Source organism: Barbus barbus, assembly GCF_936440315.1.
Source record: "Barbus barbus genome assembly, chromosome: 12".
Taxonomy (NCBI): Eukaryota; Metazoa; Chordata; class Actinopteri; order Cypriniformes; family Cyprinidae; genus Barbus; species Barbus barbus.
Window position 1 is genome coordinate 16,730,905 of NC_136740.1, and position 12,839 is coordinate 16,743,743.

Genomic DNA, 12,839 nt, shown 5'->3' on the forward strand with positions numbered 1-12,839 from the left:
AGGTGGAAATGTAGTAGCGCCGGTTTTTCTTTGGCTCAGCCACAACCAATCGGATTTGACAATGACCGACGCACACCCAACCATGGGCGGGGTAAAGAGTATAATATTATAAGACAATAACTGTTTGTTTTTATTAAAAAAGACAATGTGCTAGACACCGAATTCATAGCTCTAGAACAGCTATTGGAACGAGTCCTAGCCTCGAAATGAACCGCTCTATATATTAACGTGATGAATTACAGTGGCGATCAATAAAGTTTTGAGCGTGGAATATAAATAATCCGAATTTACTGGAAGACTGCGCTTTTTAATAAATCTCTAGCGTGTATGTGATAAATGACAGATTCACTGACTGGACCAATTCAGAACAAGGCATTAGAATGTGATTCATTCAACTGTGTGGCATACGACGATCATTAGCAACCAAGCTGGCATGAAACCAACCCGAGCGCGACTTCATATCTTCCTCAAACTCACTTCACTGGCGTAATTAAAACCTAAAACAATTCATAGTCTTTAGAGTTGAGTTTTTTGGTTTGTATTTAGCGACATCATGTGATGATTTGGAAAATAACAATGAGAGGTTTGTGCATGGTAGTTTCGTGTGTGTCAATCAAATAGAGGAGACTGAGGCAAGTAAATATTTTTAATATCTTAATATTAGCTACTGTAAAATCTTGAATACATAAAAGTGTGTTTGAACACACTTATAAGTCCATACAACACACGTTGATCTTTTTGGGAACTAAAAAAAGCAGGGTAGCAGAAGTCGTCACATTGAATAGGCTATGTGCTAAATAACAATTATTAAGCACAAAACAATACAAAAAAAAAAAAAAAAAAAAAAAAAAAAATATATATATATATATACATATATATATATATATATATATATATTGTAAAACATGCCTCAAACTATTTATAAAAAAATATTTTGTCTTGACAACTTAATTCATCTTTTTGGATCTACATTAATTTGTAAAACTTACCACTTTATTAAAATAATACAAATTAACATTATAAGTCAACATACTAGACAACTAGCCTTCATTATATTATCTGAAATACAAGCTTTGAGAGTCAGATACAAATTACATTCATTTTAACGTGACCACATGTTTCTGGTAGAAGAAATCTCAGATGTTAAATTATGCAATAGCAGCAAACTGAAGAAAAAAAAACAATAGGCCTACTGGCTGCTCCAAATTATGCTTTGTTTTTGCTGTTGCCTATTATAGATTTTGCTCCTTTGTCCAATTATAGTCAATCGTAAGAAACACTTCTAAAAGATTATGGTCACAGGCAAGCTAGAAATCAACAGCCAGAAAGGCCCTGTGCAGGATCCAAAACATTTCTTTGCTTTCATTCTTTCCACGTGTAGCGCCGCATGGTTGCCAGAGTAGTTTATAATTGGCCGGCACACATCAAACCTTTTGGACTTCTTTGGTCAGAGCATAAATAATTTGAAAACGGAAACATGTATACAAAGGAAACTGCAAGCCATTTAAATGAGAAAATAACCATAACTGTTGAAAAGAACCTAGTAGGTGCGAACCTTAAGACATGAAAAATCATTTTAACACATCAGTATTTCTAATTCTAAATTGCAACTCATGACATTTTGAACTAAAATATTTATGCAGCAAATTAGCCGTGTTTGATGTTTGAGATCCTTTCTGAGTAAACAATGGTGGGGGGAATGGGTTTTCTGTGACTTAGATGTGTAGGGTTTGTCCTACAGCTCTGAAAAACTCCAAGAGAACAGTGGGCATTTAGAGCTTTTATTATTCAGACCTCTCTTTTATGAAAGCCCATTATCTAGATGATGTAAATGTGAAATGCGTGACCCTTTGGAGCTTTTTCTGCTGCAGGCCATTTACTTTGAAGAGCCCCAAGAGAAAGTGAAATTTTAAAATGGGATTTTTCTTTTAGGTCCGTAGCCATTTCACATATTTGTACTCCTAAGAACTCATCATATCCTCTTGTTCAAGGACTTTATGAATAAGCACTGGAGAGGAAGAGAGATATTGAATAATTTGTGTAATAATATTGTTGTATTCCATGGCATGTACCTTCATTAATGAACTGTCATTGTTAAAGCACGCAAAACACAGTTATTAATGACGGCCTCTGGTCAGTCGCACACTGGTAATAAAACCAAAGAAAATGAAACACTAATATAGCAGACAGAAGAAATTAAATGAGTAGCTATGATAGTGTTTACAGTGATTAACTGCTAAGGTTAGAGCATCGGAGGGTAAAATTAAGAAACAGTTGTGGTTATGTGGTGACTGAATATAGTGCAGGCAATTCCAGCTCATGTTGTTTGTGAAAATGTCAAACCAAGTTAAGCTTGTGGCATCATGTAAAGATGAGATATGTCACATTCAGAAAAAGTACCTCTGGACTGCCTAGAGGCCTTTTTAGGTATGGATTTGTTCTCCTTTTCTTTTGTATTCAAAGAGTTTCCTGACACATTTCTAGTTCTTACCTTTATTATTAAATTGGACAGAAGAATAGCTACCACCCGTTTAGAGACCAAGGTGAAATACAGGACCAGAATAAAAATGTAGTATTATTTCATACAGTATGTGCAGTGCTATGGCGGTGTTAATGATTCCTGTCCTTGAATTAGATTGTCAAGTGATATTACAATCACTGAATCATTTACTGAGACTATTCATTCAAAAACACCTCAGTCACTGCTTCCTACATTACACATGAATAAGTGTACTTGATAATGTCTATCAAGGTTTCTGACACCTCCAAATATGGCTATCCCCTCAAATTGTGCACTATATATGAATATAAGTAAGTCATCGAATCACTCATTAGAACGATTCGCTCATCAGTTGTTCATTCATGTATTGATTTTTGGAAAATAGACAAAGTAGCTGGCAATAAGTTACTCAATACAAACTTCTTTTTTGTTGAGCTGTTGTATAAGAACAATATGCAGATCACATGATAGTCCACTCGGGACAAAAGCATTCATGCTCATGTAATATTGTTTAACTGTATTGTGTTATGTATCAGAACTCTTGACTGAGAAATTACAGGTATTTTTTTAATAGGCTACCTCAGAAGTCTGAAATGGAAAGAGCTTTTTTATAAATGTTAAAAATGCCATTTACATAGAGATGAACTCTCTTGAGATTTCTTCAAAGTTGTGCATACATGAATGTCTATCTTAATTAGATCAGTAACAACACTGGAGGGTGATTATATTGTAAAATTATTTTAATAGCTTTAAATTCAAAGATACAGAAAAATCAAACTTGTATAAAAAAAGTGCAGCAGTTTCAAAGTGCTTCTAGAGTAATTGGTTCAGTGTTAGTTTGGATCTTATCTACTGTCCTTTCAAGTGAAGCAGAACATTATATACTTATGTAAAGCAATACCCATAAAATTTCTACATCTGACTAAATGATCGTACAGCTTGCAGATGGCAGTTTTCCTAAAAAGAAATGTCAATCAGTTTGAAGAAATAAGCCAAACCAAGGCTGGTGGGAAGAAAGAACAGTTCAATGTCACCTCACAAAAACATCTTTTCATCATTTCTCAATTTTGCAGGATTGTTGAATCAATACAGAGAAAATTGCACACCTCTTGTTGAAGAGCACTGCTGCCATCCACACTGGAAAGGACACACAGTAAAACCATCATTTGTCCCGTCTTTGTATACTTTTTCGATTCCCTGCATAGACAGTCTCCTAATTATATATCTGAATGAAGACCCAAGAGCATAACAAAATCCATGAGCAAAACTCTCATTAACTCCCTTCCACTGTGAATACCTAATACTCCCTAATCTTTTTTCTTGTCTTTTCTCTCCTCTCCTCTCCAGTCCTCCATCAATCTCACTCTTTACACCAGCGGCTGCTTGTCAGAAGCGGTGGAGGGCAGGGACTCCACGCTGGCCCTGTAGATGGGTTTCTTCTGGGAGCGGTCATCACTGAAAGGACGAGAGAAGGAAATACAACAGAGTGAGTGTTTATCAGGCAGAATAAGAAAAGATTTAGGCCTGAGAGAGAACGTGGTTAGTGAGAGTTATTTGCACATAGACTAGCCTGCCTGGAGAGCTTTGAGAGAGTGAGAAAATGCAGGGGGAGAGAAGTGGCCATCAGCATCTACTGATGCTCACAGTAATACACAGACTCCACTCCACATGATGGAAGAGGGCTGAAGGTCAAACACCCACATACTGTAAATCATTTCTAGACAACATGACTAGGGTGGTTTGAAGTACTTACATGGGTCCCTTGCTCTTCCTCTGTCTGGCTCGGCGGCAGAGGTAAGTGGTCATGGATATCACAACCACCAGAAGGACCAATCCTACTCCAGATACCATGAGAGCAATGCGACCGGTGGTTGTCTCATACCATGCTGCATCCTCTATAAGACAGAGACAATCATTATCTGTCAAACTGACTTTAAAAGCTTACAAACACAAAAAACCTAATTAAACCATTTTAACTTGAGCAACACTTTGGTATTATTTTCTCAATCTTGGGCAGGTGAGGTAATGATCAGCATTAAATCAAATTCAACCTTATTTACATCAAGTTCTTATTGTGATCTATACGTTCACATTAGTGCACATAAAATAATTGCTAACTACTTTAGTCTTCAAATCAAGTCAAAATTTTGTAATTGCTCTTTCTCTGAAATGACTCTCATTTTCTGCTGACATCAATTTGATTCCACGGCTTGAATTTTTACACTTTGAATATACTTAACAGTGGCTGGTATACATTTTGTTCCTTCTGACTTAAAAAACAAAAAAACAAATTAACAAATCAGAACAAATTACTAAATATCTCTACTGTCAAAATGCAGAAAATTATTGAGTTATCGGAAGACATTAGGGCACAGTTAAGCACAATTATCTGTAAAGCTGCTTTAAAACAACATGGATTGTGAAAAGTGCTCAGTCAGATATTATTATCCTGACTTAAAGAAAAGTGGCTACCCTGTCTCATTAAGGAATATGTCATATTATGGAAGTTAAATGAGGTCCGTGGGGTTACAAGGTCAATATTATTGTCTTCCACAGGCTTACATATGCCCAAAGCACCACTGTTTAAGCAAATCCATTGGCTCCAAACGTCTACCTGTTGTATTCAGATAATTTAAACTGAATATTGGATAAATAGTGCTGTTAGTGCCATTCATATCAAATGAAACGTTTAAATCATATACACATACTGTATATAAACAAATCAACTCAAGTTGCGTATTATAAGCTGCACACTGTCGACCCCTTCTAGCAGTTCTGACCTGGTAGAACAGTGATGCTGATTGTACGTTTCTTCATGAGGGAACGCACAGTAGGAGACTGAGCCGAACAGGTGAATCTTCCTCCATCCTGTTCCCTCACCTTCTCCAACTTCAGCTTATTGGAGGGCAAAAGCCAGTCCTCTCCCTTGATAGAAAACAGACAGGGAAGAAGTTATTGAGAAGTGAAAAGCAAAGCAGAAACTCCATGAGAGATCTGACGTAAGAAAGATAAGCCAGAATTTTTCATTCTTAAGAAGGGAAGCATGCAAGAAGGTGAATTCCCACTTCTGTATACTTTTTAAAATAAAAACTCAACAGAAATGAAAATAAAAAAAATAAAAAATCTACTAAAAGTTTCCGAATCCCTGCACCAGTTACAATAAATAATGATAGTGAGCATAAGAGAGTAATGAAGCAAAAATAAAACAACATCGTACAATTCAAGGAAACAAATGCCTGTACAAAATCCACTCAGAGCACATCATAACCGTACAAATGCTTTTGGCACTAAAGGAACTTCTGCCAACAAAGTCCATTTCAATTTAAATGAAAGTGAATTAAGAGGATTCCCAGACAAGCCAAAGTTCTGGCCAAAGTACCATTGTTTAAGATAATCTGTTGGCTCCAAATGTCTTCCTGTGTCCTCTGCTGGAGTGCAGACACAGCACAGTAAACAGGTAGCTGTTATATGTCAGACCGTGCTCTGTCATTTAAGGGAAGCTGGCTTTTCTGGTTTACTCTTCATAAGAAATTGTTCATAAAAATCCAAAGTGCATATTTGAAACCAAATTGAGTAAGTGAAAATATGCACTTGAACTGTCAGAGAATGACGCTGCACATTCGTGACATGTGGTGGAGGACAGACTATTAGACATCCAAATAACAGGAATGAGTAATTCTGCACTTCCATCTCATGAAAATCTATGGTCATCGATCACCCACACCATGACATTTGGAGGGAATTTTTTTGATCTGAGAAACGAGTATGCACATTATTACAGCATTACAGCAAGTTACATGTATGATCCATGGTTACTCACAGGTCCAAAATGAACAATTTGTCTCACTTGAATAGAGTTTAACCAGCCTTACAAGAAAACATTTGGTACTGTCCCTGAAATGATTTTCATTCATTATGTTATGTTATATTATATTATAATTAAGTATTTTTGTGCCTATTGATAGTTTTCACGTGACGTCACACCCTTATAGGAACGCCCATCTGGAGGGCAAAACGAAGCTTTGCTCCACTGACTGCCAGTTATTTTTTCGCAGGTTTCATTAAGTAATAATGTAGTAAAATGCAGATATTAAAAAGGCGAAATTCAGTTAAAACCTTACTGATGATGTATATTTTGTACAGGGAAGCAGAAGGTCATTAACTATAGAGATCATTGAATTTGATATTTTTATATTACTGTTTTAAGGCATTTTAAGTGTTTTTACAATGTTATGTTGTACTGTTTAATGATTGAAATATCGCCACGGGTATTGCAAATGCCCAAAACTTGCATTTGTTTACATGCCTTTGTTTTATTCTTTTGAGAGGTGATCTAAATATTTGCGGCTGTGAAACATATGGAAAATTGACAGGCTTGTCCTGCAGTTCTATGGATGTTTGGCCCTCCAGGTCTTCGAGCCGGTCATGTGACTAGCAATGGCAAAAACGATATTGCATAATATAGAAATATACTTCAGTTTCCTTGAAACTGCATTTCAGGATTTTGTTCCTTAAAATATATTCATTTTGGTGCCCAATCTCAATATTTCTCAATATGAGAAATATTTCACGTGTTGCCACATGGTGAAATAAATTTCCAGACTTCCTAGATAAACAAATGTTGGCAAATTCTCCACCAAGGTGGAAAATGCTTGAGTCGTGACAGATGTTTTCTTTAGCAAACATCTGTTAAGACTCATGTGGATTCTTCCTTTGATTTGAATCACATCTGTGTGTTATATCAGTGATTGTACGATTATCGTTCTAACATTCTGCTTAAACTTAAACTTCTACTTTAACCATTACATTAAATAACTAGCCACTAAGAAGTAACTGGCCACTGATGAGTTTTATTTCCTCACTGAAGCCAACTTTTGCTCACATTTGGCTGCAATTTCGGACCCTGGTTGCACAAGGCTCACATATAAAAAAAAAAGAATCAGAATTGATTAGAGGAGTGTAGACTGGACTAGACCACTAGAGACTCTTTAGTGTAGATCAACCATACACTGTTCCAGGCTTAGCACATTTCTGTTCTGACTAAATGAGTTGACAACTTTCACAACCTTTTCCCTAGACCTGAGTGAATAAGCTGTTTTTCACTTCAACAGCAAGCTGGCCTTCCAGGTCTTTCTCTCAAATGTTTGAGGAACTTACATGAAAACAGGCAACTGCAATCCCAATACAGCAGTTTTGCAGTAGACAGAGTAATGCATCATGTTTAAAAAACTGTACGAAAAATGAAGCAAAAAGAGCAGCAAGAGCATTATTAAATCTGTCACCTCTTTAGCCCAGAAGTACTCAGGTGCCTCAGAAGCTGAAGTAGAACATTCCAGCTCCACATCATCTCCTAAGCGTACTTTGAGGTCCTGCACCGAGTTGAAATAACGTGTTAGGTATCCCAAGCCAGCCCTGTGCACAGCCACCTCCCGCATATCTGTGAGAAGAAAAAGAGAGAACATTTGAGGATAAAACGGATTAGTCAAAACAGCTCTGCTTCAGAATACATTTGCATAGCATAAAAACAAGTAGGGCATGGAAGTTTTCATTGCTCAAAAATAACATGTACAGTATATATTTAATATTATATAAGATATATTATAAACACATTTTTATGTGAAAGAAATGAATACTTTTATTCAGAAATGATGCATTAAATTAATCTAAATTGAGAGTTAAGACTTTTAATAGATTTAGATCAAATAAATGTTCTTATGAACTGTCTATTCATCAAATCCTAAGAACTCTGGGGGAAAAAACTGTATCAGGTTTTTTTTTAAACTGATAATGATAGACAAATCTTTCCAAATCAGTATATTAGAATGATTTCTGAAGGATCATGTGACACTAGAGACTGGAGTAATGACTAAATAAATACAATAAAATCTATTAAAACAGGAAAGGGTTATTTTAAATTGTAATAAATCACAGTAGTACTCTTTTTACTTAAGTTTTGCTAAATAAATAAATAGATAAATAAATGCTGCATTGGTGAGCATAAGAGACTTCTTTCAAAAACATGAAAAAAATCTTTTAAAAGCTATTTAAAAAACCGCCAAACTTTTAAAGTGTAACTTGTTGGTGACACCGATGGATTATCATAAATGATTATAGTATATTAAGTCCAGGTTCGCTGTAATAATACAATGTGAGCATGGATCATCTTGTCTCCATCTGATTATTCATACTGAACATTTCTGTATCAAGCCATCTGTTATTTCCACTTAGTTTTTCCAATAAATCACCACTGTCAAATCATCTCTGGCCACTGTAAAGCCCCCAATCAATAGCAATATTGATTTTGTCATCTTGGGAGATAGGGAGTTTTATTTGTCCTCTAATCTTTAAATCCCAAATATAAAACTTCCTTGCAACAAAATGTCAGATGCAACTTGCCTCACATTCAACGATGGAAAGATTGAAGCTTCTGGACAATCTAGACACATATGGATCAATATATGTATATAGCAATCAGTGGGGATTTGCATCGCAGATCATTAATAGGCCTACTTTTCATGCTGCCCTTGATGTCTCTTACTCACAGTGTATGGGGATGGTTAGGGGTTGGGAGGAGTTATCTGCTGCAGAGCTGTCCTCAGTGATGCAGCGGTATGGACCCTCAGACCAGGACTGGATGCTGGCGATGAAGAGGACCAGTCTGCCTTCCTCCCGTCTCACATCTACGTCATACAGATAACACCGGCGGTAGAAATGCATCTGATCTGACTCGAGCCGGTACCACCTCTTCATGTGCTGTTGGGAAAAAAAAGAAAGAAATATTTCACTCCAGTAGCTTCAATATGACGTTCATTTCACTTCAACTTAATATATAGACAGCAAGTGATTTACTTTAGTAATACTTTTTTTGTCCTTATGGGGCAAAAAAAAGTAATTCTTCAAAATATCATTTTGTTTTATTGCAGATTTTGCAATAACGTTTTCATTTTGGGGGAACTTGTTTATTTTGATTGCTTGTTCTACCTTAAAGATCTTCCTTAGCCCTATAAAGCTTTACATATAAAATAATAGTTTGAAATCTATTTGTTTTTTGCCGAGTATCAAATTTGATTTGGCCAAAAGTTAGATGAAATACTGATAGCTTGTAAATCAATATGAACTTTATAACAGTATAACATACTACTTGGATAAAATGCAAATAAATATCAGTTTTACCCTGTATTTCCCATATGCTTTAGTAAGATAATATTCAAGTGCTTAGTTTTATAAACAATGCTGTGTATTTTTATTGTGGTAATTGCAAAACATTTAATGCAATGCCAATTTAGAGATATACACATAAACGTTCCTCAAAAGCCTGTTGTGTCATATTTTATAGTCACATTTCAATATATTTTTCTAAACAATATGTGTATGGATGATTATATAAAGCTAAGCTGTTTCAGTCCAGTAGGACTTCCATTCTCTTAATAAAAATCAGTAATGATTTCACAGCAAAAAGATACTTGCATCCTAGTCTCAGCCTCAGACGTCACGCCCACAGAATGTTGGCTAAACTCTGGCTACCGAGACTACTTGCATCCTGACATTGCATCTGTCATTCTCATGACAGAAGAAATGTAGTAGAATGTGTAAAAGTTTTTTTTTTCATCAACTTTTGAACAGGTTGATAATCCAGAGTCCTTAGAAATTTGATTAGCAAATATAATGGCTTAGGCTTTATGGGTTAAAACTAGTGCTGTCAAACGATTAATCGCGATTAATCGCATCCAAAATAAAAGTTTTTGTTTACATAATATATGTGTGTGTACTGTGTATATTTATTATGTATATATAAATACACACACATACAGTATATATTTTGAAAATATTTACATTTATTTACATGTATATAATTAAATTTATATAATTTATATTACAGATAAATATATTTAACATATAAACATTACATAATCTTCTTAAATAAATGCATGTATGTGTGTGTATTTGTATAGACATAATAAATATACATAGTACACACACATATATTATGTAAACAATTTTTTATTTTGGATGAGATTAATCGCGATTAATCGTTTGACAGCACTAGTTAAAACATCTTGATGATGTAAGGAACACTTTCCAAATTTGATAAAGTATGTTTCACTTGGAGGAAGTAGACTATTCGGGGCACTGGCACTTGGGTCTCACTAACACAGGTTAATGAGAGATTGCAAAACAAAGCATCTGTCTTTGTGATTGCTGGTATGGAAAACCTGCTTTGCTCGAATGCGTTTAGATAGCTGGAAAAGGTGACAAACAGACTCTGCACTGACAGAAGCAGCAGATGCTGTGAATCCTCCAAAGGCCCCTCACTGCCAGATCCTAATTAAACCCAGAATAACAGCTCTCAGAAGCTCACTAAAACACACTGCCTCCTGCTGTTTAAATACCAGTTGCAGTCTTGATCTCCAGACAAATAAATTCAAAATAATGTTATTGTTCTTGATTTGCCATTTCCCTATAAGATTGTTTACAAAATCATAAGAGTAGTTGTGTGGATATTTGAGATTAAGCGTCCCTGACAGATAGGTTTGTAATTTTAGATCTCTCACTTTCTGTTTATAGAGTAATCAGACCTGCAGCATTGCAGAGGACGCGCACAGACAGCAACAATAACCTAAACCCTTCTCATTTCTCATGAGAAACAAGGTGTCATTCAGTTTCAATCTGCTGTTTTCTTGACATTTACAGATAAATGCACATCAAAGCACATTGCGTACCAGATATTTCCTTGCCGTTGTGTGTTAGTGACCTTACCTTGGAGAACCTCTCAAAGTGCACTGTGCTCATGTTCAACTCGGATTCTGTATCCAAACACTCCAATGTCACATCTTGTCCTTCCAGAATCAGCTCAGTTGGACCTTTCACCTCCAAAGAAGCTGAAGAACAGTAAAACAATACAGAAGAATAGTAAAACAAAAGAGTACTGAATTTGCTTGTTTTATAGAATAATGCATTTTGGGATGCTCAACAGAATTTGTTTAATATTTAATATGGAAGCAGTTTCAATGTCACTCTGTTATGACAAATCAGCTTATGTATTTATGTAACTATATGTAATATTCTTCTTTCTAAACTTCCTGGTCTGTATAATTTGTTTGCACACCAACCTTGACAACAACAGGAACATGAGAGGGCAATTTACATGCCATGTGATGTGCACTGTTGTAAACTATGGTGAAGCATTGGATAAATACAGAAATACAGGTATATTGTTTCTGCTATGTTTATGTGCGTATGGTGAGATGGCACATTCCTAGTCTTTACTTGACTTTCTTGTCTTTATGTGACTTAACATATCTTTTGCATAATGATGTTTTGGGCTGTGACGATGCAAATTCAATCTTGAAGGGGATTATTTCGTTATATTGTAATGTTACACAAACAGGACTTTCGTTTTCTTCTAACTCCAAAAATTCCCTGGATTCCCCCGGAAGATGTAAACTGTTGGTATTCCAGACTAATTCAATTTTGAAATGTGCAATTCTGAACGTTTAGATACATTTTCGTTTGTGCAAATGTATCCAAGTTTAAACGTCAGCTTTAGTTTAAACGTCAGCCTGCAATACAAAAATAAGTGAAAAATAATAGGCTGCAATAAAATAAAAATAATTTAAAAAATGTATAATTGTAACATCTTGTAGCTCTGCTCTAGGTATTTAGTTTTTATAGATATACTGACAGATTGCGTTTGGTTTATAACGGGTTGAAACAGTGAAAGGCCGTAAAAATAATGGTTTTGCGAAGACAAGCAAAATGTTATATAGCCTACCTGTGGATCTTTGGAGAATGGTGAATGCCAGGACTGTGATGAGAATATAGCCTTTCATTTTGAAGGATCTTGTCTTCCGCGTTTGAGAGAAACTTCTGCCGAAATGAAAGTTTGTAAACTCAATTTATGAGCGCAGAAGAAGGTGGAGTTTGTGAGACTTACCGTGCTATTGTTTCTTTTGTATTTATTACAAAGATACAACGATGCTCTAATTTAATGTTACAAAGGAATTTATTAGTTTTATATTTGTTCTGTTCATATTACAAAAAAAATACTTTGAGACAACGCTATTTTACTCCGTTACTCACAACATATCTAATTCCTCATCCAAATAAGCGTATGCGTCACTTGTATCTAGCATAATATACGTGCAGAAGGTATGAGTTAGTTTCGATGTGAAAATGCATGCGGTTTAGCCTGGCACCTATTAGCACGTTCAAATTTTGGTCTGATATGTGAAACTGCAATAAATACCATCAGGACTACTTCAATTTGCCAATGTTGCGGTTGCATCCTCATCCATTTCTCATTCTAAAAAGTATATTTTACGACAGGCGATGCGTTACA

General features: G+C 35.5%; 1 protein-coding gene across 2 annotated transcripts; it reads right to left on the reverse strand.

Moving 5' to 3' along the window:
- Nucleotides 1-3,224: 3,224 nt before the first annotated feature.
- LOC306877785 (vascular endothelial growth factor receptor 3-like) lies at nucleotides 3,225-12,609 on the reverse strand. 2 transcript variants are annotated; one of them, XM_079429758.1, is made up of 8 exons: nucleotides 12,435-12,609; nucleotides 12,273-12,367; nucleotides 11,258-11,379; nucleotides 9,043-9,253; nucleotides 7,783-7,937; nucleotides 5,281-5,425; nucleotides 4,254-4,395; nucleotides 3,225-3,955 (listed from the first exon to the last, which is right to left on the reverse strand). In XM_079429758.1, exons 2-8 carry the CDS (start codon nucleotides 12,328-12,330, stop codon nucleotides 3,868-3,870), a joined length of 921 nt encoding a protein of 306 aa, XP_079285884.1. In that variant the 5' UTR covers nucleotides 12,331-12,367; nucleotides 12,435-12,609; the 3' UTR covers nucleotides 3,225-3,867. The 2 variants fall into 2 exon arrangements, with proteins under 2 accessions (XP_079285884.1, XP_079285885.1); XM_079429759.1 differs by lacking the exon at nucleotides 12,435-12,609 and having other exon boundaries at nucleotides 12,273-12,406.
- Between the last annotated feature and the right edge of the window lie 230 nt (nucleotides 12,610-12,839).